We start from the raw sequence: 26,926 nt of genomic DNA on the forward strand, positions 1-26,926 counted from the left end.
GGCCTGGCAATTTGGGATCTTTGCCAAAGCTATACGTAGCAATTTATATTTTCCATACTTGTGTAATGTGGATAACTGTAATATGTGTGTTATTATTTTTCTTCCTTGGAAGCCTATCTTCCCTACTGCCTATCTTCCTTACTTCTAACTGTTAAAATTTGTGACTTCCAGTTCTGCACAGATTTTTGGTTGCAGAACATCTAAGTCTGATGCAATATGTTTAAGCCAAGTTTTTTTTTTTTTTGAGACAGAGTCTTGCTCTGTTGCCCGGGCTAGAGTGCCATGGTATCAGCCTAGCTCACTGCAACCTTGAACTCCTGGGCTCAAGCGATCCTCCTGCCTCAGCCTCCTGGGTAGCTGGGACTACAGGCATGCGCTGCCATGCCCGGCTAATTTTTTCTATATATATTTTTAGTTGTCCATATAATTTCTTTCTATTTTTAGTAGAGACAGGGTTTCGCTCTTGCTCAGGCTGGTCTCAAACTCCTGACCTTGAGCAATCCTCCCACCTCGGCCTCCCAGAGTGCTAGGATTACAGGCATGAGCCACCGCACCCAGCCTACACAGTTTTCTATTGCTCTTTGCAGAAGTAACAAGAATGGGGTAATATTCTGCCATCTTCCCATCACTCAGCTTCAACAATAATCAACATTTGACCAATTTTGTTTATATTTATAACCCTCCTATTACCCACAATTTTGTGAAAACAAATCATAATAGTACCAATAAGTTGACTTTTGGCCAATTTTTAAATATTTATTTAAAAAAAATTTTTACTTATGCATATTTAATTAGAATAGGCGTAAACCAAAAAGAAAAAAATCAGGATAAAGTACCACTACCATTTTGTTTTCAGGGAGGAGTCAGGAAATGGAACAAATTACTAGGAAAACATTCTAAGATCATCCCAAAGCAGCTAGGTTACATAATGTTAAGATTCAAATGCCAAAATTAACTTTTATTCCACTTAGTCTATAAATGAAAGGAAGGAGTCAAAAGTTTATACTGTTTAGTATAAGAATTTTTACATTAAATATGTAGCAATTCATTTCTCAGAAAGTGATACCAGCAACTTTTACAGGAAAGGAGTGTTCATTATTTATTGACTAGAAAAATCTCAAATACAACTATCAATTTTGTTTTTATCTACACCCCTCCTGCCACCTACCTTTTGCAAATTCTAGGCATTATTTCTCCCATATTATATCTCTTCCAGGCAATATTTCAGCACACATACCTGAAACTCTTTTCATTTTTTTTGAGACAGAGTCTTGCTCTGTTGCCTGGACTAGGGTGCTATGGCGTCAGCCTAGCTCACAGCAACCTCAAACTCCTGGGTTCAAGCGATCCTACTGCCTCAGCCTCCCGAGTAGCTGGGACTACAGGCATGCACCACCATGCCCAGCTAATTTTTTTCTACATATTTTTAGTTGTCCAGCTAATTTCTTTCTACTTTTTTAGTAGAGACCAAGTCTCGCTCTTGCTCAGACTGGTTTCGAACTCCAGAGCTCAAATGATCCACCCGCTCGGCCTCCCAGAGTGCTAGGATTACAGGCGTGAGCACTGCGCCCGGCCTGAAAGATAAACTCTTTAAAGCATCATTGCAATGCTGTTATTACCACCTTAAAAAAAGTAATATTATTCCTTAACAAAATCAAATACCCAGTCAATATTCACATTTCTTAAATTTTTAAACCAAGTGCAGTATTAATCAAATTGAGTTGCAGAGATGTTGCCATTTTGCCAGTAGGTGGTGCTATAAAGGGTTTGGGGAAAGGGAATTTCTGGTAGTTAAGGTAAGTGAGGAAACCATTTAAACTTGCTCTGAAATTATAGAAATGTCTTTTATTAACAAATAGAGTTTTAAGAATGAATTTAACATATTTGGCTTTTTTGGAGATTATTACCAAACATTTTGCTGTATGTTCATCTTTTAGTAATTGACAAATTAAATGAAATCAAATGCTAATAGTTTACAACTCTTTTGAAGGGTGGAGGGAGGGAGAGTTTTGAGGTATAGTAAGTAAAAAGGAGGGAACTATTATTTTGAGAAAATGTTTTCTATATTGTAGAAACCATAAGCATAGTATGTAAAATCAGGTTACATTGCAATCTTTGTCAACCTAGGATAGTGGCTTATTTTTCAGCGTTTAAAAAATGGTTCAAATCAAATTTGAATTGATTTTAACTGTAATGAAGTATAATACTTCTAGTAAAGCTTTTATTGCCAGTTTTGATCTAGGGTTGAGGTAAATTATAAACTGATATAAAATCTCTTGTTAGATCCTCCAAAGGCGAAGTCTGCTTTTGATATTATTTATTAAGTTCTCTCTTGCTTCATTTTCACTTTGCTTCATTTGCTCTGACATCTTAAGTTTTTTTCTTTCTTTTTGGTATAGAAGGCACATGAATGACTACAAACATCCAAAAAAAAGAACTGTATTAGGAAAAATAATGACTGTTGTAGAAAATTTGTTCTGCTTTCTCTCACTAGACTTGATTTATCATTCAATTGCAGGATTTGTTGAAAAAGGTGAAATTTATTCCTGGATCAGCACTGAACGCCATGGTTGAAATGATAGACAGGCGGCCATATTGGTGTATATCAAGGCAGAGAGTTTGGGGCGTTCCGATTCCTGTGTTTCATCATAAGACAAAAGATGAATATTTGATCAACAGGTAGAACTTTTTCTAACAATTTTCATTGTTTTAAAGTGAGTTGTATTTTCTTCAAAAATGGAAAAATAATATGGACTATTGAGAGCTCTTTATATGTTAAATAAAATATAACATAGTCTTTTGGGGGAAGTAAAATATAAATTCCGAAAAGACTCTTTCAAATGGTTGAAATAACAAAAGCTAGATTTTTTTTTCAATATTGATACTTACAAGCAAAGGCTGTGATTTTTTTTTGCCATGAGAATTTATTGTGTTAGATTAAGGTATGAGGGATCCAAAGATGGGCAGTGTTCAGTGGGGAAGCCCCAAATGTAGTTTTCCTTTAGAAATTGGAATCACTCTCTTATTCTGAGTCTACTCCCCTTTTCAGTGGAAATGGTGGGGCATTATGTCATTGTTCAGGTACTTTAAAATTTAAGAAACTATAATATAGTTAAATGTACATGATTTCATTGATTATTACATTCCCAGTTATTTCTTGTTTTTTCTTTATTTTTTTTTAATTTAGAAAGATAATAGATGGACATAGTAAACAATTCATAGTAGAAAAGCTTATACAGTGAAAAGTAGGCTTTTTCCTACTCCAGATACCAGAACCTTTTTTGAGGCAGTCATTATTCACAGTTCTTTCTGAATCTTTGCAGAAAAAATGAATTCCTCTGCCAACATATACACATATTTATACAAAAGGGAGTATCTCCATCTGCTGCTCTGTGCACTTTATATCTGGTAGTTTGTTCTAAATCAGTACATACAGATCTACCTCATCATTTTCTCGTAAGCTTTATTGAGGCATACTTTGCATACTATAAAACTCATTTATTGTTTAAGTGATTTGTAGTAAATTTATACAGCTTTATAGCCACCATCACAATCATGTTTTAGAACAATTCCTTTACCCCAAACAGTCCCCTCATGTGCTTTTTGAAAGAGAAGGTACTTAGGAAGAATATGGGCTTTGGAGAATGACAACTGAATTTGAACCCAGGCTTTGCCACTCACTGTGTGTGAGAGTGAGGAATTTACTTAACCGCTCTCCTCTTCTCAATAAATTATGGAAAACAGTGGTTGTGGGTGAACGATTATGAATACTAAATAAGTGCACAGTACTTGGTGTAAAGCACGGTGTTTTAGAAATGGTAGGCACCGTTCATCTGTTCATTCAAGAAAGTTGTTAAGCATTGAGTAAGTCAGTGCTAGACACTGCTGATAGCTGCAGTAAATAAGACTGAAACGGTCCCTGCTTTTGATGAGATTAGAGTCTAGAGAGTTTATCTTCTAGTAATACTAGGGAGAGTTTGAGGTTTGTTGCTTTTTTTTAACAGATGTGGAAAGGGCAATATTAATTATTCCTTTTAGAGATAGATTCAAGGTTTTCGTTTTCTTTAAGTAATTTGTTTTAATTTTGTGGATGGAATTTTATGAAATTATACTGTAGCTTAAGTCAAGAGTCTGAGCACGTTTTGGTAAGTATTTATACATTTCCCCAATTGAGGATCCAGTGAGGAATTTGAGGGCATGAAGGCCAGCCAGTAATGGGGTGTTCAAGAGACAATAGGTGTAGACTAGACTCTGCCTACCTTGGAGTTCTTCAGCATTGCTGTGAAAACGTTCTACTTTTCATTGTCAGCATTATCCGTATTCTCTAATGGTACTTTTATGAATGCATGTATTTTAGAAGTTTTAAAAAAATATTGATGAAGGTGGTTCTTTTTTGTTTTTAGAATTATCAGTAGCCCATATTGGGTAGCTCTTAGTATGCTTTGTGTGAAGGCTCTTTTTTCAGTTTAAAAGCTAGTTTGTATCACTGCTTCCTGGGTGATTTGACACTGTGTGGCAACATGGCTCAAAGGGAAGAAGGAAGGGCTCTGCCTTGGGCAAACATGGAGCCATAAAATAGCGCACTGACTTCATTCATAGAGGGTGCAGCATTTCACCTGGGCCCCATGGATTAGGTAGGAAATGGGGGAAAGTGTTTTGCAAGGAGAGGGATCAGTAGGAGCCGAAGACCCGGAGGGGGGAGGCACAGCGTGTGTACAGGAGCACACTGGGGCTGCAGGGTCTGTGCAGCGAATAGGGGGGTGGACACTAAGAAAGATTGGTTGGAGCAGATTGTAGTGAATCTTGAATAGTAGGTTAAGGCGTTTAAACTTTAGGCATGAGGAGTAAGAATATGCTTTAGGAAAAGAAACTAGAGGCTAGAGACCAGGAAGTCGTTGTAAGGCTGTTTCCATATTATAATTTGGAGCTAAAACTCTTTGGTGTAAATATTGTTGCTATGCTCTAGTAATTTAGAGCTTGGTCAGATGTAAACTGCTAATATCTTAATACCTCTGTTAAGAATTAAAGTGATTATAAGTGAGATAAATTTACACAAGTATTGTTTAAAATTTCACACTGTGGAGAGTTTTCTTCTAAGAAAAGTTCTGTAAGCCATGCCATTGTTTCTCATTCTTTTTAGTATTATAGAAAGCAAGATTTTTAGGGATTTTCATGTAAGTGATTGAGGTGGATGAGGGTTCCGTGGTAAAATGGTGAGGCCTCTGAACTCTGCGGTGGACCATGTGTGTGTATTAGTAAGTGGAGAAAACTGGTTTAGTTGATCAATATTTTATCATGACAATAAAATGACACATAGTTTCATTGGTCAGTAAGCTAGGTGAAGTGTGAGCTTTGTCAGAAAAACACAAACAAGTTTTCATTAGGTATCATTTGCGTTTTATTAGTCAATACATTTACATGGTTACATCACAGACTCTTTTCTGTGTATCTGCCATTGTGTTGCTTGCATTGTATTCATGTCTGGTTTCTGAAGCAGCAGAGACATACAGAACATTGGCCTACAGAAATGACAGACAAACTTAGCCATATTGTCTGTCAGTTCATAGGTCAATTTCCTGTATACCATTTCTGAATGATGACTCTAATCCTCTTCCATTGTTGGGTCCTTTTGGGGACATAACACTTGAATTTGAGAAAATTGATATTAATTCTTAATTATTTGTCCATTTTATAAAACAGTGAAAGATTATCTTTTTTCCCCCTGAATCAAATGAGAATCGAGTGACCCTGATTTTCTGTCTGTCTTTGTTATGCCTCTATACTGTAGCAAGTTGGTAACCATCAAAAGTAACAGCATCTCCACTGGAAATTGGTACGCAGTCCATATGGAGTTGCTGTTACACTCGATAACTCCATTAAAAATATCAGAAAATTCCATCTGCATTTCTTGATGAAAGTTTATATATTATCTCTAAATATACTTGTTTCACAGAAGAAAGTCTTGATTTATTCATGTTCTAAATAAGTTTAGGCACTGGTAGATTTGAAACTCTGATGTTTAATTTTGATTTGAATTAGTCATGTCATTCGCATTTTCATATTTGTGTTTTCTCACAAAATAATTCCATTTCTGATTTTAATACCATTGGTCATTTTCTGAATCTGTAATATAATGCCATTATGATTTAGGTTGAAATCTGTTCCTGGTTAATAAAAACAAAATAAACAATTTTTAGCATAAAAAAGATCAAATTTCGAAACATTGGTTAGCTAGTACAGAAAAGTTGGTTAAATTTCTTTCAGCATTTCAGATGATTGTTATGAATTTAATGCTATTAGTGCGATAGTTAACATGTGTTTAGGCAACAGCCTCTGACTTCATTTCTGGAAACCAGGAGAAATTTAGTAGAAATAGGTGAGGAATTTCCAATTTAATTTCAGTGTTAGCTTTAACGACCTCAGAGTTTTGCTTATGTTAATAATGACCTTTTGGTGTAAAAATTTATATTCATTAAATAAAGAAAAATTTCTCAAATTGTTTCCTGTCACCTTTAAAACATACGCCTAGGATTAAATTAATTTAAATGAAATTCCCCTCTCCCAGATTTCATTGTGTTCTAGAATTAAATTTAGTAAACAAATATGAAACATTTAGTCTCTTACCTCATTCTTATTCCAATAACTTGCAGAAGAAAAGTTGTCTTATAGTCCTTAATATTTTTTCTTATAAAGACAAAACACAGGGAACAGTGGAATGACAGCAGTTTCTTTGTCACTGGTAATCTTAATGCTGCTTAATTTCCAATAGCATGCAAAATAAGCCTTCATTCCAGTTGATAGGGAAGTTCAGAATGATTGGTTGTTATAGTTGGTCATGCTATCTAGTGGATTTTCACTAATTGAAACCTAAGAAGGAACACGTAATACGTGTGTTTAGATAAGGCCTTTGAGTAAAGTACAAAGTTTTATGATGGACTTATTGCTTTGTAAAATACAGCATTAAAATGGAAGCATATAGATTATACAGTGATAAGTACTTTCACCTACTTGTATCAACAGTAATTTATACTGATCTTTAGGTTATAAGTTAACTGTGTGTTTGTGTTAATATAGGATATTAGTGAAATAAAAGGAGAGTTCGTAAATTTCCAAATTTACTTTTTTCTTGTATTTTTTCCAGAAGAATATTTAATATCACAGAGAAATGCTTAGAAAATTATTTTAAAAAACTTCAAAGCACGGTCTCAGTTTCATTATAAAAAAATTCCACTTTTAAGTATTTACCCTAAGGAAATAAGAGGACTAATGTCTCTTGTACAAAGATATGTGTGTAAGATGTACAATACAGTTATTTATAAAGGAACATAATAGTATAAAAAAGGTAACATTTAAGTCAGTTATGTAAGAATGAATATACAGGTGTTAAAAATGATAGCTTAGGTCTTAATGGTTTCCTAGTTCTCTGTGTATGAAAATCAAATGAATGTAACCCATCTGTGAGTATCCTTTGAGCACTTGTTCAACATGAACTTACATATCTTCAAATTATCTTTTCAGATTTTGTTTGAACATTAAATTTATCTTTATTTTATAATCTATTGTAGTTACCTCAAGTTTGTAGGTAACTGTGTTTATTTTTTATTGCAATTTTTGTTTTTAAAACTCCCTGCCACACTTTTTTAGGATTCAGACTACCAGAGTACAAGGCAAGAGAAAGCTTTCCCTTTGTGATACCAATTCTTACACTTAAATTTTGATTTGTTTGGATTGTGAGAATATTTTTGTCTTGAAAATCTGCATTTTTATTTGTCGTGAATTTTGTCATTTTTATTATTTTAAATTTTTTAATTGGCAAAAATCATATATATTTATCATGTACAATATGGTGTTTTGAAATACATATACACTGTGGAATGGCTAAATTGAGCTAATTAACATGCTTATTGGGTTCTCTTTATTCTCAAATTCTAGAGTGGTCTTAACTTTTAAAAATGTAAGTAATTTGGTAGTCTGGAATCTCAAAATAGAACTGAGACTGGGTGTGGTGGTTCACACATGTAATCCTAGCACTCTGGGAGGCCATGGTGGGAGAGTCACTTGAGGTCAGGAGTTCAAGACCAGCCTGAGCAAGAGCGAGACCCCTGTCTCTACCAAAAATAGAAAAATTAGGTGGGGTGTGGTGTTGTGCACCTGTAGTCCCAGCTACTTGGGAGGCTGAGGCAGGAGGATCTCCTGAGCCCAGGAGTTTGAGGTTGCTGTGAGCTATAACAATGCCATTGCACTCTAGCCAGGACAACAGAGAGAGTGTCTCAAAAAAAAAAAAAACACAACAAAAAAACCAAAACTGAATTGCAGAAAATAGTGTTTATTAAAGTACATCTAGTAGACTTTTTTTACTATATAATATTTTTATATTTCATGACATAAAGGGAAGCAAGTCTTGCTGTAAATATTAGTGTGACTTGCTCTAGTAATGAGGCAAAGCTGCTTCTCTCCCTTAAAAATATTTTGTATTTCTTTTGGATGCATTGAAAAAAAATTTCTTTTATTCTAATTCATATGCATATGTGATGAAGAAAAACTATTGGGCTGTTTTCTTGGTAGTCTGTACTTTTATTTATGACAGCTTTTTTGAAGTTGGATTGTTGAAAATTACTGCAGTATGTCTTTTCATTGGTGTAGATAACACTGTAGTTCTGTTGTCTCTTATAAGTGTTATTAGGTAAACTGAAAGAAAAACAAAATCAAACAAACTTTTCTCTTCGCTAAAATAAGAGACCTTTATGAATTTTTTAAAAGTATTTTTAATTTGCTATTTTTTATAATTTAATTTGTAATTTATAATGTAATTTAAAACATTTAATACATAATTTGCTATAATTTTTTATATTAAAATATTTTGTCATATATCTAAGTGAATTACTAATATCTTTATAAGAAAATGCAGCAATTAAAATGGATTTCAGTTAGACTAGAGGTGTTTGACTAAACTTGGTGAGATTTTACAGTTGCCTTAATAACATGCCAAGGCAAAATGGGAATCTTTGTTGTTTGGTGCTTTTAGTTATAGACGCAATAAGATACTTAAGTATAGTTAAATAATACTTAGTATATTTTAAAATGTCATTGAATTATTTGATATTTAAACATATGAAAAAGATCTTAGTTTTACTGAAGTTGAATTTGACATTTGAAAATGGATCTGCAAGTATCATCTGCAGTCCTAAGATTACTTTTCTTTAGTTATTAGGACTTTTAAGAGTAGAATTTTTTTACCTAGTCTTTGTCACAGCTTTTCCCAGTGTTTATAGAAACCGAAGCTCAGAAAAAGAATCTGATTTATTCCTGTCATTATCCAGCAAGTCATAGGCAGGGTCCAGTCTTTGGACTTTGTGCTTGCTCTGTCAACACACTAATCTCCTGAGACTCCCTGGCTCCCCAGCTTCATCTCTGATTCACACTCTTTATTATGCATGGGTGGTAAGAGGCTTTTTGCCATTGCTTAGCAAACCCTAGAGAACAGGAGTGTAAGTTCAGTTTACAGTGCTTGTCTTTATAGTGATTTAGAGAGGCAGGAAAGAGAAGTAAAAACAGCACTGAACCATGATTTAGCAGACAGTTTCAAGGCTTGGTTCTGACTTTGTTACTTGCTTAGCCTCCTGATTTGAGGAACTCTAAGGCACGGAACAGTCATCTGTCAAGATCTAACTACGTATTTTTGTGAATCCAATTAAAGAGTGCTTGTAAAGTGCTTTGAAAAGTATAATGTGTGGCATACATATAAATGCTTTTTATTAATAATAATATTAATCCTAACATCTCTACCTTATTTGCTAAATTAGTATAAAATTTGAACCATTTACTTTGACTTCTATATTATGTTTATCTGTTAATTTCCAATATATTTGAAATTATTATACTGTTATATTTTAATGTTTACCTAAACTTGCCAATCTAATGATAACATTATTTAAAAAAGGCAAAATGACACCCATTTTTAGAATCATTCTTTTTTGTTGATGCTTTCATGTTTGGTATGAACAGCATATCTACTGTAATCATATGCATGCGTGTGTGTGTAAATGTACTTTGCTATCTCTTGCCTTTTTTTATTTTAGAATTTTTCTTTTTTTAGGCATTAGATTTATTCAAACTTTTCCATTTTAATATATTCATATTTTCACAACTGATATGTTCTGTGTAAACTGTGTAAAGTAGTAATGTGTAACTAAATATCATTGTCGTATAACTGGGTGGTTATTAAATACGGTTTTTATGGTCTCATAACACAATAGTTTATCTTTACTGTTAAAGTCCATCTAAAATGGGTGACTATCTTAGAAATATAGACTTGTGCCCATTTTACGTTCTTGTAAAACTTAGTGAGATCTTGCTTTTGTAAGGTATTTCAAATTTCAACTTGTAGAGCATATCTCATTTATATCACCCATTTGATTTTTGCTTTCCACAGCAATTTTCTGTAAACACTTTATTTATCTGTGAGTTACAGACCCGGAGAAGTTAAATGAGTTGCCCTGTGTGGTCATGATCGATCAGTAAGACACAGAAGCAGGTTAAGAATTTCGTGCCTTTTCCTATCTACTACTCTGTCCCTTTCTATTGACTCTCATGGACCTGTTGTTAATTCTTAGTTATTTGATTTATTGGACTGTGGTAGAAAGGAGGGTAATTGGCTTTAGTTATATATATTTTCATCTTTATATGTTAATGTAGATGTGTCTTGGTAATTGGTTGACATAAATTTGACTGTTTACTTGACTTTGAAGAATCAGTTTAAATAATAGCTAATGCTTACATAGTATTTATTAAAATGTGCCAAGCATTGTTCTAGGCATTTTATATATATTAGCTCAGTTAATATTCATAAGTCTCTTAATGATGCTGTTACAATTTGCATTTTACAAATAAGGAAGGAAAGATATAGAAATGCTAAGTGCCTTCCCCAGGGTAATGGGGCGAGCAGGTAGTAGAGCCAGAAATTAAACAAAGCTGTCTGGCGCCAGGGTCCGTGTGCTTGGCTGTTGTATGTATCGTGACTAAATGGAAAGCAACTAGAGGAGGCTGTAATATCATCAAAGCCGTAATAATATAGTAAATATTATAACAAATTGAAAGTATGTTATTCCTGTGAGAAATTTCAGTATAAAATTTTTCCTGAGTTTAATTTTCAAATAATTCTTCTCACTGTATAGCTTTCCAAAGATATGACCAGTGTCCTTATGCATTTGATATGTATTCATGGGCTTTCTGTTGTGTGTTTGGCACTGTGCTAAATTTTACATGTATAATCTCAGTTTGCTGTCATTCTGAGGGAAGTATGTAGGATCACAAATGTAAGTTCCATTAGGTCAGGGATCTCGTCTGTTTTGTTAACTGCCCTGTCTCCAGTGCCTAGAACTGTGCCCAAGACATTGGAGGTGCTCAGTAGTTTTTGAACAAGTGAGTTAGAGTGTTCTCCTGAACAAAGGGGACAACCAAAACTTAGAGCTAAGTTTTTGTACTTGTGCATAGACATATAAATAAAAAGTGACAGAGTCAGAATATAAGGCTGAGTGTCTGTCATCAAAGTCCATGCTCTAGCATGGCATTGTCCATTATGCAGATAGATTTGGACTTAGTCCTGTAATTAGTGAGGAAGCCCCTGAAAGTCTTCTAGCAGAGAATTAGTGTTATAGAAGCAGTTGTAGGAGTGCATCTATTTTGAGATGTATCTTGTTAAAGAGATGAGAGTAGGGAAAAACTCAGACCATTGCATCAATCCGGTATTGAGGCAGTGAGGTTGGACTAATACTGTCACTGGGAACAGCTGTAATGATTCAAAGGTAGAACTGACAGAATGTATTGGTTAAATTTGGGCAGAAATTGGAGGAGGGAAAATAATTAGGGGGTTTTGAGTATAAGTACTTGGATAGAAAATAGATGGATAGAAATAAGGAAATCAGTCACTGAAACAAGGAAGTCAGAAAAAAATCTTTTTTTTTCCTTTTTTGTTGTATGCACGATCAATCTGATTTTATTTATATTGAATTTAAGATGGCAGCCAGTAACCAAGCAAGGAATTGAAGATGTACCACTGAAGTTTGAGGAAAAAATAGGAAAAAATATCCTATTTCTTAATTTTAAAATGTTTGTTATTCATCACAATAGTTAATTGCATAATTCTGCCTTTTCCTCTTGAAAAAGCCAAACTATTGAGCATATTATCAAACTAGTGGAACAACATGGCAGTGATATCTGGTGGACTCTTCCTCCCGAGCAACTTCTTCCAAAAGAAGTCTTATCTCAGGTAAATTCCCATTTGTGTTTAACAGCCCTTGTGTGGATTACACGACTTAATATGAGGTTTTCATTGGAGTTAAAAAGTGATTATGTTATCATGTAAAGTTAATAATTTTTTTTTTTTTAACCGTAGCTCCTCTGATAACCAAAGTTAAGGAATCTCATTCACTGTAAATAGAAGCTAAGGCAGTTTGAAAGCAGGCATTTTGTTTAGCTGCATAAGCATAGTGTTTAATGTAGCAGTGGAATGTGAGAGTCATTTTGTTATTTCGTTGAGGGCCAGGATGGATTTTTGACTGATTCGGTTGACTAAGCAGGTGTGATTGTGCTGATGAGGGGACAGCGCCTGCCATTGGTGCATCAGGACTTTGTGGGATCTGAAGTGGCTGATTGCATCCCACACTAAAAAGTCCACATTTAAAGTTAATTCCAAGAAAATAAAAAACAATTCATATCACATTGGTAAATACGTGATTAGGTGGCCACCATCACTTTTGTGTGCGAATGGAGGGAATTGTATTTAGCTATAAAACGCTTAAAAACGTTCTAGATTTCATTAAAAATGTGAATTTAATGGTTGTATTTCATTTTCTTAAGACTTTTTGGGTACAGTGTTTATTACACATATTGTGATCTTTGTGTATTAAAATGCTTTTATATGATTTTATTAGGTTGGTGGCCCTGATGCCTTAGAATATGTGCCAGGTCAGGATATTTTGGACATCTGGTTTGATAGTGGCACTTCATGGTCTTCTGTTCTTCCAGGTAATTTTTAAAAATACATATCTGCCAATCAAGATGTTTTGAAAATATAGAATTGTTACTTAGAAGAGATCTATAATCAAAAACTTTATTTTTTTCTTTATTTGGAAGAAGATTTCCTGCTATAATATACTTTTAGAATTGGAAGAACCCTTGGAGTTAATTTAATCCAGTGATTCGCAAACGTTTTTTGGGTTTCTAAATGAAATTTTACTTAGAACTGTAATACATAAGACAGATAAAAATGGGAATTTTCTTCTTTCTTTCAAGCAGCTCATTCTCCTTGGCCTACTTGACAACTCCAAGGTACCCAGTTATGTAAAAAAAAAAAAAAAAAAAAAAGATTGGAAATCACTGAAATAGTCTGACCCCATCATTTTTCAGATGAGAAATGAGATTGAATTAGAATCAAATTAGATAATGTTCACATAGTTTAATAGGTAGTATCAGACTAGAACTCAAGCACCCTGATTTTCAGTTCTCATTTTTCTATACTATGTTGCTTTTCATGGCCTTTTCACCTCACTATACACACAGTTGACTAAGTTTATACTTACTCATAGTTAGGGTATGTTTTTGACTCGTTGGATAAAAAGGAAGGAGAGACATTGGGCAGGAATTAGAAGAGAGTAGTAGGAGAAGGCACACATTAGAGGATGTATTTCGATGCTTAAGAAGAAATATCCTTACGGATACTAAGTGAAAAGTTAGAGCTAAAATGGAGAACAAGCCTCGTCATCTATGAAGGTAAAGACAGGGATGAGATGTCATGGAAATAGTGATGAATCAGACCGTTCTTCACACTCCTACTAAGTGCGAGCTTTGGCCCAAGAGATCCTGTTTGCTTTCTGGAACAAGGAAATGTGGGGAAAATAGCTCATTCCTGCAGCTGGCCATTGTTAAAGGGATTGAAAGGGATGGCTCTCAGTTTTAGTTGAGATACACTTCTTACACTAGGCATTACTAGTGAGAGGACAGCAGTATGATTCCTAATAGGTAAATGTATTTCCTTCAGTTTAGGAAATTTGAAAAACAACATATATGTAAACTCATGTTTATTCTCTATTACAGCTAAAATGTGCATAATAATTCATAATGACCAAATTTAAGTTACATGTTTTTACAATTTTTGTGTAGTAATTTTCAGAATTATTATTTCAAAAGTTTTTCCCAGTGTATTTGAGAGAAAATACTGCAAGTTTGGGTACTTTGTTTCCCTAAATTGCAGTCATGCACCACATAATGATGTTTTGTTCAATGACAGTCCACAGATAGGTTAGTGGTCGCATAAGAGTATAATACTGTATTTTTACTGTACCTGTTTATGTTTAGATATACAAATACTTACCATTGTGTTAAAGTTGCCTGCAGTCTTCAGTATTGTAACCTGCTGTACAGGTTTATAGCTTAGGAGCAATGAGCTTTGCCATCTAGCTTAGGTGTTGTAGTAGACTATACCATCAAGTTTGTATAAGTACACTCTCATGTTCACACAATGAAAAAATTGCCCAACAACACATTTCTCAAAATGTATTTCTGTCATTAAGCAATGCATGACTGTATATTACAAATGTAGGCAAATAATACTACTTAAGGTAGGTTGGAGCAGGAAAGAGTTTCCTGCTCCCATATTTGGGGCAGCTTCCTGAATTTCAGAAAAGAGTTTGCCAAATATGAAATAGTGATTCATGATGTACTTCAAAGTTTACTCACTGCTTTGGCCTTCGTGAGAATTAATGCTACTAACTTTGTTGCCTTTTAAATTTCTGACAGTTTTTACATTACTAAGTGCAGTAAGTATAGCTACTGCTGCTTCCTTTTGGTTTTGTTTACCTCGATTATCTTTTTCCATCCCTCACTTTCAGTCTGTATGTGTCTATACAGGGGAAGTGAGTTTCTTGTAGGCAGCATATAGTTGGCTCATTATTGTATCCATTGAGCCAGTCTATATTTTTTAAGTGGGAAATTTAATCCATGTACACTCAAGGTTACTATTGATGTGTGAGGACTTATTCCTATTATATCATTAATTGTTTTTTGATTATTTTGTATATTCTTTGTTCCTCTCATTATTTATCATTGAGTTTTGATGGTTTTTTGTAGTGGTAACATTTGAGTCCTTTCTCTTTCCCATTTGTGTGTCTGCTCTACCAGTGAGTATTATACTTTTGGGTGTTTTTATGTTGATAGATACTATCCAGATGTAGGACTTTTACTTCCAGACATAGGACTTCCATAAGCATTTCTCCTAAGGCTGGTCTAGTGGTGATGAATTTACAGTTTCTGCTTATCTGGGAAAGACTATATTTCTTTTTCATTTTTAAAGCATAGCTTTGCTAGGTATAGTATTCTTGGGGACCCCAGGGTAGGATGGAGTCTGGTGGGGTTTGAGCTCTTCAAAATGGCACCATACTGAAGCTGCTTAGGTCTAGTTGGGGGGTGGCATCCACCATAAGCTGTCTCTGGAACAGTGGTGTTGTGTGGACTCCAGACAGCTCCCTATACTAGTGCCAGGGCCCACAATGGCCAAGGGGCTCTCCTGTGGGTGGGACTGCAGGAGCCCATGGTGGGAAAGTGGACCACTGGGGATCTCTGGGTTACCTTTTCCCCATGCTGGGGATTTTCTCCTGGCTCCCAGTTGACCTTGGCAGTGCTGGCTCCTTCACTTCCCTCTCCTTCCATGCTTCAGAGATTGCCTTTCACTTCTGGCTGAATTCCAGTGTCCTCTCTCAGATGCGTTGTTCAACCATTTTGGTTCTTCTCTGGAGGAGGCAAGTGATGGGTTTCTCCAGTCAACCATCTTGAAGCCCCCCCACTCCCAGAAATTCCAGAGAACATAGCTACTCAATAAGTCATTTTTCTTTCCCTGTCATATTTAGACAATTAATTCAAAGATTGAAAATTAATTTGCCATTTAAACATATATCATATGTGTGCAGGAACCTGCCAGAACAGGAATAAACTACATTCACAGAAACTACACAAACCCAATCTTCAACTATAGTTTCTGCTTTTTCACTCATATTCCTCCCTAGTCAATCAATCAATAAAAATCTTAAGAGAGACCAATAAGAAATAGACTGATTGGCTTATATTTTATGCTCTTTTTCTTCCCTTTTATTTCATGATAAAAACTTCAAGACAGGCAGAAAGAGTCAAGGTACTAAGTGAATTCGTAGTCTGAAAAGCCATGAAACAAAGGTGACAATTCCTTTTTTTTTTTTTTAAAGAAGTCATCTATTTTTCTGCAAAGTCTTACTGTACTTTTCTTTCTTAAATGGTTTGCGTCAAGTCAAATATGAAATGATTCAGTGATTGCATAATTTCCTTGAGAATACATTATTGCAAAATAAAAGCAGCTTGATTTTGAGCTTAATTTTAGCTACCAGTCTTCCTGAATTAACTAATGTTTAATGAGATGAATTTGGTCATTATATAATATATACAACTGGTTTTTCTTTCTGCTGATAGATTTTATAGCAGGGAAAGAGATTTGGCTTGTGAGTTTGACGTTGGGTCAAGTACATGTTTCATTGTGAGTTCAAGAAATTTAAACAAAAACTTTCTGAAAGGGAAGGGCTAGCATTTTTAAGTGAATCATAGGTAATAAATTGTGCCTACATATCTAAAACATTCTTTAAACATTTACCAAAGGTGTTATTACAATGGTTAAAAAATAATTGTGTGGGTGTTTTTTAGTAGACTTTATTTTTTAGAGCAGTGTTAGTTTTACGGCAAAATTGAGCTGAAAGTACATAGTTCCCACACCCTTCCCCTCGACATGCACAGCCTTCTTTACTACTAACATCCCACCAGAGCAATGCATTTGCTACAGGTTTTTTTTTTTTTTTTTTTTTTTTTTTTTTTTTTTTGGAGATAGAGTCTCGCTCTTTTTGCCCTGGCTAGAGTGCTGTGGCATCAGCCTAGCTCACAGCAACCTCAAACTCCTGGGCTTAAGCAATCCTCCTGCCTCAGCCTCCCGAGTAGCTGGGAATACAGGCATGCGCCACCATGCCCAGCTAATTTTTTCTATATATTTTTTTTTAGTTGTCCAGTTAATTTCTTTCAATTTTTTTAGTAGAGACGGGGTCTCGCTCTTGCTGAGGCTGGTCTTGAACTCCTGACCTTGAGTGATCCTCCTGCCTCGGCCTCCCAGAGTGCTAGGATTACAGGCGTGAGTCACTGCACCCAGCCAACAGTTGATAAACCTACATGGATATCTCATTATCATCCAAAGCCCATAGCTTACATTAGGGTTCACTCTTGGTGTTGTACATTGTAGTATCATACAGAATAGTAACACTGCCTCAAATTCCTCTGCTCCATCTATTCTGCCGTCTCTCTCCTCTAACCCCTGGCAACCACCGATCTTTTTATGGTCTCCATAATTTTACTTTTTCCAGAATGTCATATAGTTGGAATCGTATAGTATGTAGTTTTTTGAGATTGGTTCCTTTCATTTAATAATGTACATCTAAGTTTCCTCCATATCTTTTCCTGGTTTGATAGCCTTTTTTTTAAGTGCTGAGTAACATTCCATTGTCTGGATGTACCACAATGTATTTATCCATCGATCTACTGAATTATTATTTTAAAATACTTATTCTTCTTCATTTCTGATTTTTTTTAAACAGAAATAAATTGAGGTAAATAGAGAAAAGAGGTAATTTTTTTTGAAATAGAAACTTGGATTTACAGCTTAGGTTTACAAATAACCTTTTTAAAAAAGTCACCCTTTAAGGACATATGCAATACTGCTTCAAAAACAGCCTGATTTAAAAAATCAATAATTATATATTGGCATACTTTTAGTGCTTATTTTTGGTTTAAGTTATTCTCAGATGTCACATAGATTAAACCATAGTTTTGCCATATCTGCTTGTATTAGTTCTACAATTTACCTTTTTTTTAAGAGACAGGGTCTCACTCTGTCACCCAGGCTGGAGTGCAGTGACCTGATCATAGCTCACTGTAACCTCAAACTCCTGGGCTGAACCCATCCTCCTGCCTCAGCCTCCCAAGTAGTTAGGACTGCAGGTGTGCATCACCACACCCGGCTAATTTTTTAAATTTTTTGTAGAGTTGGGGTCTTGCTGTGTTGCCCAGGCTGGTCTCAACCTCCTGGCCTTAAGTGATTCTCCTGTCTCATCCTCCCAAAGTGCAGGGATTAAAGGTGTGAGCCACTGTGCCCGGCCTGCCTTTACTTAGTTAAATGTAATCTTGCTCAAAATTCATCAGTTCAGCTAAGGTAAACAAATTTAGTAATGAAATCATAGATTACTCAAGTTTTTTTTGTTGGTTTCTCTTTGATGGTATTTTTTTTTATAGTTAGTTTATTCTTTAAATTACTAACATGCCTAAATTACAATCTTAGAAGTATTGAGTGTAGTTTATTATTCCCTGTAAATATGAATGCTTGTAATTTTCCTAAGAGCTAAAGTTACTGTAATAGAAATATTAACTTTTTACTACATGGTTAATTGCTACATTTCCTGTAATTTTAAAATTCTAAACTCACTACTACATCCATAAGAAAGTTCTAGTTTTGGTTTTGTTTTTTACTTTGAGGTCCATGCAGGAAAAGAAAAGAGGGTAAAAGTTAAAAAAGAAACAAAAAAATTGGCACCTTTTCTCCCTCTTGCACATTGCTGGTGGAAGTGTAATTTGGCATAAACTTACTGGAAATGTTACCTCAAATGTTATCTGAGGTTGTACAATAAATCTACAGTATAACATTAACCATTATCAGCTTTGAAGTAGTTTCTATATTTTGACCAAGTAATTCTACCTATAGGAATCTCTCCTGTAGAAATAACTAGATCTGAATGAAGATTATATGTGAGGATATTCATTGCAGTGTTATTTCTAATAGTGATTTGAAATAATAGCTAAGTATCCCACCGTAGAAAACTGATTAGTGTATGGTATACATTCATGATAGAGCGACATGCAGCCATTACGTCATGTTTCTGAAGAATATTTATAGGCATGGAAAATATTATTTAAAGGCATATTAAATTTGAAAAAGTACAGACAAAATATCTTAATTTTTAACAAACTCATGTCCATGTTGATATGCATAGACAAAATCTTGGAAGATAATAGCTAAAATGTTGAAGTAATTATCTCTGTGTAGTGGGAATATCTGTGATTCTATTGTCCTAAACTTCTCACTATTTTACAGATTTCTGAAAGTGAGAATGTACTTTTGTTAGAAAAAAAACGCATCACTAAAAATAAACTTGCTGGAACAGGAATTGTGTGTGGTTGTACAGTACATCTACAGTTTAACAGCACTTGAGTTTGTGCTTTATATTTCTCACCATTCAACACTAAACTTCTTGTCTTCGGTTTTGGAAGTTGCAGCAAGCTTTATGTTTTCATTCCTGTCCAGAGCTTTGCTATCCCCAGAACTGCCCCTCTCTCCACCTTTTTCCTCCTGATTTTATGCACCATCCTAAAAGGCTGTTATTTCCAGAAATTTTTGGTGTTTATACTTCCTTTTCCAGGATGATATTTTGCTTCTTATCCAGTTCCAACAATTCAATATATATGAGAATGGGAAAGATAAGAACACTGAGACCTTACACTTAAAATGTATTAGCTAGAAAAAAAATTTATTAGCTGTTCTGTTGTGATATTGTTAATGGATTGGTGTCCTCTTATTTTATTAGGGTGTTAGAACATGTACTTCTAGGGCAGGATCAGAGACCATGTGTGTATTTTTAAAAATAGTTTTGTACAAATAATCATGTTTTTGCAAGTATTCTTTCATATAAAAGTCTTTGAAAAAATATACCAGGAAGACTGTTTCTTGATTCTCTCAATGATAAATCTTAATAGTAATTAACATTTACTGAATGTTTACTACATTGTAAGCATTGTCCTAAGCATGTACTTCTTTAATCTCTACCACAACCTTACCAAGTAGGTAGATATTGATGTTATTCCCATTTTGCTAAAGAAGAAATAGAAGCACAGGAAGGTTACACTAAGGCCCCTCCCATCTATTATAGATGTATTCGTTAAGGCTTGGAAGTAGTAATTTCTCCAAGATGACAGAACTTTGGTTTGATTCTGTGATCACTGCCAGTGATCACTTTACTAGGGCAGAAGTGTAGGCACTTTTCAAAATAATGGAAAAGGTTAGGGATACTTCTTGCTATTTCATTTTCAGAAAAGAATTTCTACTAGTGTTCTGTTACATAATCATCTCACTGAATGATATCCGTAACGTGGTGACCAGAAGGGAGTTAACATTTTGGGGTGGGATGGGGTTTGAGTGCTGGCACTATCAAAGTTTACATGGTTACAAGTGGCCACAGTCAGTAGAGGAAGAAGAAAAGTAGGATATAGATGTAGCATTCGGATGTTGGGGCTAAAACTTTTGTTCCTATTGCATATGCATTTACCTTTTTATATTGTCTCAGACACTTCTGACTGCATGGACTAGATTAAACTCTTTATTTTCCCCCTGGTAACACCTATCCCAGTTATTTCTTGTTTAACATAAAATCTACTCCGCTAGATGTCGGCTCCAAGAGGGCAGAGACCAGATTTCTTCAGTTTTCCCCCAGGGTCTAACACAGTGCCTGCCTGCTTTGTAGTGAGTGCTCAGTAATATCAGTGGAAATAAACTGGTTTGATTCAGTTATTTTAATTTTGTCTCCCCACCTCCACCCAGATAATCTTTCTCGAATAAGGATTACAACAGTAAATCTTCAGTATTAGCATGTAAGGACAAATCATCATTTTATAAATAAAAGGGATTATGGAGCTGCTTAGTGTTGTGAGTTCAGATTTAAAATATGGACGTAATCTTTCTCAAAGACCTCCTGTTCCCTTTTTTTGTAAACCTTTTTATTTTGAAAAGTCACAAAGTAGTATAAAGAATTACTACATGCCCTTCACCTAGATTTCCCAAAGTGAAATTTTACATTTGCTTTATATATCCTCTTTGTGTATATAACACATAGAGAAAATGCATCTTTTATCTCTAAATATTTCAGTGTGTACCTCCTAAAAACATGGACAGTCTGTTATGTAACCTGTATAAATATCAAAATCAGGAAATCAACACTGATTCCATACTGTTAACTATATACACATCTTATTCAAATTTTACCCAATAACATTCTTTATGGAAAGAAAAAAAAATAGACCTAAGATGCAGTCTAGGATCGCATGTTGGCATTTAGTTGTCGGGTCTCTTTAGTTCTCCTGTTCTTTGTCTTTCGTGACCTTGACACTCATGAAGGTGCAGGTTGTTTATTTTGTAGATGGTCCCTGTGTTTGGGTTTGTGTGATGCGTCCTCATGATTAGATTTAGGTTATGCATTTTTGGCAGGAAGATCACAGAATGGATATTATATTTTTTCAGTGCATCATTTCAGAAGTCACATGATGTCTATCTGTCCCATTACTGGTGATGTTTAACTGTGAGCACTTGGTTAAGGCGATGTCTGCCAGTTCTCTCTTTTGTAAAGTTACTTCCCCTGCCTGCCAGTAGTTTTTAGTAGTAAGTATCTTATAGGGAGATACGTTCAGACTATGGAAATATCCTGTCTTCTCAATTTTCACCTAGTAGTTAAGCCTCCCTGGTGATTCTTGTCTGAAATGATTGGTACTTACGATGTTTGCCAGATGGTCCCTTATTTTATCATTAACTGTTGGATTAACTGTTGTTAAAGCATCACTCAAGTCACTTACATACATATCCTAACGTGAGATGAAATTATTCATATGGCTTTTTTACAGTTCACCCATTTTTTGACTGGGTCGTTGTCAAATGAGAAGTTAATAATTTGACGTTTATAATAATTTGACCTTTATAATTTGTTCAGTTGTCAAGATCAGGCGTGTTTAAGTAGTCTGACTTCTTGGTTAAGAGCATGCACTTCAGTGCCAGATTGTCAAGGTTCAGAAACCAGCTCTACTGCTCACAGTCTGCACATCCTTGGGCAAGTTCCTAAACCTCTCTGTGCCTCATTTTCCTCATCTGTAAAATGGGGATAATAATACTTACCTGTATTAGAGTTATGAGAATTAAATGAATTCACATGTAAAGTTATTAGGTGCTCAGCAAGTATTTTTTGAATTAATAAAACTGTATTTTATTTTCATAGAAGATTTAATGGGAAATATTGATCTTGATAATTATAATGAATCCACCCCTAGGTTAGGTAGGTTTTAGTTAGCTATGGTTTAGGAGATGACACTCAAAGGTTTGTCTGCTTTATCTTGATAATCAACTGGCAGTGGGGTGACAGCTCAAGTGAGTGCCGTGTAGTCATTGGGTAGAGCATGACACAGACATAAATGATGTGATTACTTTTATTATTTCAATACTTTGATATACTCTCATTTTTGTTTTTCTATTTTAATTAACTTACATTTCTGTGTTTTTAAAAAATATTTCATTTTGAGGTACTGACCAAAGAGCGGATTTGTACTTGGAAGGAAAAGACCAGATTGGGGGTTGGTTTCAGTCTTCCTTATTAACAAGCGTGGCAGTGAGGAAAAAAGCACCTTTTAAGTAAGTATTGCTACCTCAGTCAAACCTCTGCTGAGCCCTTGCCGATGTGTGAAGCACTATGCTGAGTAATAGCGTGTGATAAGGCAGTATCCTTGATTGCTTATAGTCCCCTGTGGATTAGAGAAATAAGAATTTAAAAGAAAAAGAGAGAGAAAGGAAACAATACAGAGGTAGGTCTCTTGTCACTGATACAGGTCGTAACTCCTAGAAGAGATCAGCATGACTGGAGTAGCTGGGGAAACCTCTGTTTACCTAGATCTTTTGTTGTTGTTGGAGACAAGAGGACTGTATTAATTTGCGGGCAAATGAGGAGGTTGGCAGACTCCTATCTCCAAGGACCAGTGTCCTCTAGATCATGACCCGTGTTAAGACTTGAGGAGGAGCGTAGGGAAGGGTATCCCCAGTGGCTGATGAGCTGAAACATTCCTTTATGAAATGCCTATTTATTAAGTTAGGGATTATTTAGTACAGATAATTTTTTTCCTTTTTCAAATGTGCAGGCAAAAGTGTTAATCAGAAAGATTCTTAAGTAGCTTAAGATTTTTGCTGTCTTAAGATGAAAACCCATCCCAGAACATTTTAGATGTTTTTGTTTCGTTTGTAATGTGTTTTTAAAGACTGACAACAGCAGATACCATTTTTTTTTGAAATTACTTTCTTTTCAAAAATAATTTTAAGGTGATAATCTGCTCTTTTTAAGATACATTTTTTTCCCCAATTCATTTATAATGATCAAAATAAGTACATATTAATAGCAGAAGCTCAGGAAATAATTTCTTTAGTGAATGAAAACACCTAAGGTTTCCCTTAATTAAGTAGAGAGCTGACTAATGATCATGGTAAATAAGCTGTTGACAATTAGACTTTCAAGAAAAGCTTTCAGCCCTAACCTGTCAAGAAAAGTCCTATTTTTGTATCAAACTAAGGTACTCTTTTTAAAGCTGTTACCATCTTCAAAAAGATAATTATGTTTATCATTAAGATAACTGAGTTGTCTTATTAGGACAGTGGTGGTTCATGGATTTACCCTTGGAGAAAAGGGAGAAAAGATGTCCAAGTCTCTTGGGAATGTCATTAATCCTGATGTTGTCATCAATGGAGGAGAAGTAAGTGGTTTCCTAAAACTTTATTTTATTTTTGTTTTAAGACTCTTAAGTTGACAGCCAAAGCCCTTACTCATTTCAGGTCTGAATCTCCAGTTATGTCCTGAATCATACTGTTTCTTTTTTAATTGTCTGACTTTTTAAAATGTGTAGATCCTTTTGTGGTTCCTAAGTGTGATGCTCAGGTTTTCATGCTATTGTGTGACACGGGCCTCCCTCAAACCGTGTTACAGTGTTGGCACATTACCTATCTGACATGGAAAAAGAGATGTATAAACTGTAATTTTACAGGTAAGTGGAAATGATATAAGAAAAAATGAGATGAAAACTTCTAAATGTACATTTCATCGTTTTATTCTTGGAAATGATACACTTTAAAGCAAGTCATTCATGGACATCAAATCTGAGGTTGCTGATAATTTGATTTTTTTTTTAGTTGGTTTCATAAAAGAAAACCATGTGTCTGGTTTTTCACTCCTGAGGCTTTTTACTGCCCTCCTCACATCCTGTGATCATTCACTGCGTTGTGTGCAGAGTTGCTAGGGCATGTTGGTACGGAAAGCTGTCCTGCTTCCCTCTCCCTGATCGTAGACTCATCCCTGGCACCGCTCTGCGCCTTGTCCCGCCGCTGTTACAGATGGATGTGGACGTGACCGGGGAAGAGCTTAGGTATTAGCATCTGGGCACTGAACGAGATCACAGAGCATGATTTTCCTTCCTCCCGTTGTGTTGTTTTTAGATGCAGCCTGGTCTGAGCCTCAGTTCATTGCAATGCCGGTATAGCTTATATTATGTTGTGCCCAAACATGTCTGCACAGGAACTTTACCTGAAACCTCCGTTTGGCTACTGGAATTGAAAGCCATTCTGTTTATATGTTTTCCCTTCATGAAAAGGATCAAAGCAAAGAGCCTCCCTACGGTGCCGATGTCCTTCGCTGGTGGGTAGCCGAGTCCAATGTCTTCACTGAAGTGACGGTCGGTCCGTCTGCGCTCGGCGCCGCCAGAGATGATATTCACAAGGTTCGAGTCATCATTCTTTCCAGTTCTGAATGAAAAGTTTTACTAAATCGTTGTTTTAAAAAATGAGGCACATTTTGTTTGGCACTGAAATACTGAATGAAAGTGAGTTTTCACATGTTGTGAGCATTTTAAAATATCCTGTGTTAATTTATTTCTTTAAAAACATTAGTAATAACACTAATAACTTTATATAATGTCCTTTAATATTTTATTATAATATATAAAATATAGCATAATGTGAATTATATTAATTTTATATACTTTCATGTACTCAATGACTTTTCACATTTTCTCCATTCATCTTTATTTTCACCAGTGAGGCAGGTGAATAACATTATTCTCACCTAAACACATGAATAAACTGAGCTACTGAAAGGTGATTTGCCCTGAGATTATAAAGAAATAAAATGAAAATTCAGTCTTTTTATTTTTATTTATTTATTTTTTTTGAGACAGAGTCTCACTCTCTTGCCTGGGCTAGAGTGCCATGGTGTCAGCCTAGCTCACAGCAACCTCAAACTCCTGGGCTCAAGTGATCCTCCTGCCTCAGCCTCCCAGGTAGCTGGGACTATAGGCACGTACCACTAGCTTGGCTAATTTTTTCTATTTTTAGTTGTTTGGCTAATTTCTTTCTGTTTTTTTAGTAGAGACAGGGTCTCGCTCTTTCTGAGGCTGGTCTCAAACTCCTGAGCTCAAGCGATCCTCCTGCCTCGGCCTCCCAAAGTGCTAGGATTAGAGGCATGAGCCACTGCGCCCAGTCTGAAAATTCAGTCTTTAGGCATAAAATCAGTGGTTCTTACCATAACTGGGCTATTAGACTATGGGAATGAGAAGGTTTTTTTTTTTTCATTTGTAGTTTTATTTAGGAATGATATGATAAAAATATCCCATTAAGAAAGTGACAAGAGTTGGATGAAACTTAATTATAGATTAATAAAATGACTTTTCATTGAAAATTGGAAACCTCATACACTTTTTTTAAACTGCATACTTTTTCTCGCTATGAATAGCTTAGGAACACACTCCGCTTTCTTTTGGGAAACGTGGCTGATTTCAACCCAGAGACAGATTCCATCCCTGTTAAAAATATGTATGTCATAGACCAGTATATGCTACACTTACTGCAGGATTTAGCAAACAAGGTAAGTGTGATTAATAAGCTTTTGGAAAATAGCAATGTCAGCACTTCTGTATGTTAAAATTTTAGTTTCATGTGAGTAGAACATAACTTGCTAGGAATAGTAACTAAACTCTTGAGGAAAGTTATACTTGCTAAATTCCACGTTTCCAGGTTGGCCTTAGGTTTAAAGTGTTACAATGTCTTTACTAGGTTCTCAAAAGATTAGGGACGAACTTGGTGGAAATAGTCGCCCAGGCCAGACTTCTTAACTCCAACAAGAAAGAGTCTTGTATCTGCAGATGTATCCCTGATAATAAAGTATAGAAATAACTGAAATGACTATTCCTATGTGTTTCATATTTGCTTATTTATATGTGGACACAAATAATTGTGTTTTCTTAAAATTGAAAAGGTGTTTTGCATCAGTGTCCCTTAAGTCAGAGGTGTGCGTGCTGATTTTTGTGTAACCAAAAATAAATCAGGCATAAATGAGGGGACAATAATGAATTGTTGGTAACCTCCACTCTTTACTGTTTTAAAAATGGTGTGATTTCATCATTTAAAACCCAATCCTTTCCTTGATGAATGGTCTTTTGTGGTTCCCAGAGTAGAATAGTCAGTGTTTTCTGAGTGTAGTTGAATTGGTTATCCAGCAATAACCTTTGGGAGATTCTCAGGAATTCTTGCGTGTGGCTTGCTTTTTGTATGTGCCTGCCTTTGAAACGTGTTTTTAAAGCAACATATTTTCCTCGTGATGACTTGCATTTTCGTCTGCCTGTCCCAGCTTCCAAATTTATTCTGGCTTTGTTCCCTAGATTACAGAATCATACAAACAATATGATTTTGGAAAAGTTGTTCGGCTATTACAAACATTTTATACCAGAGAACTCTCTAACTTTTATTTCAGCATAATCAAAGACAGGTATGTATGAGTAAGCATTAAAATACTTAACAAATATTTCTTGAGTGTCTACTCTGTGTCTGGCCAATGTTGGGGGTACGTCGAGGAGCATGGCAGGCAGCATTGTGTTGAGATGGGGTTCTTGAGTCAAGCCTGATTAAGAGTGTTTGCCCTGCCACTTGCTGTCTTTATGATTTGGGACAACTTATTCTATAGTCTCAGTT

The 26,926-nt window shown here is 35.2% G+C and overlaps 1 protein-coding gene and 1 non-coding gene across 2 annotated transcripts in view; both read left to right on the plus strand.

The window, feature by feature from the left end:
• The window catches only part of IARS2 (isoleucyl-tRNA synthetase 2, mitochondrial), a 45,399-nt gene that overhangs the window by 13,064 nt on the left and 5,409 nt on the right, over positions 1-26,926 (plus strand). The window contains exons 12-19 of the mRNA XM_045536308.1: positions 2,519-2,679; positions 12,166-12,268; positions 12,933-13,026; positions 22,450-22,558; positions 23,562-23,664; positions 24,556-24,681; positions 25,692-25,823; positions 26,617-26,723. Of these exons, the coding sequence (XP_045392264.1) occupies positions 2,519-2,679; positions 12,166-12,268; positions 12,933-13,026; positions 22,450-22,558; positions 23,562-23,664; positions 24,556-24,681; positions 25,692-25,823; positions 26,617-26,723 (935 nt within the window). The remainder of the gene's footprint in view (positions 1-2,518; positions 2,680-12,165; positions 12,269-12,932; positions 13,027-22,449; positions 22,559-23,561; positions 23,665-24,555; positions 24,682-25,691; positions 25,824-26,616; positions 26,724-26,926) is intronic.
• LOC123627188 lies at positions 23,815-23,918 on the plus strand. The gene has a single exon (XR_006731183.1). It is a non-coding gene; the product is annotated as a small nucleolar RNA U13 (small nucleolar RNA).

This window comes from Lemur catta, chromosome 23 (genome assembly GCF_020740605.2).
Source record: "Lemur catta isolate mLemCat1 chromosome 23, mLemCat1.pri, whole genome shotgun sequence".
Taxonomy (NCBI): Eukaryota; Metazoa; Chordata; class Mammalia; order Primates; family Lemuridae; genus Lemur; species Lemur catta.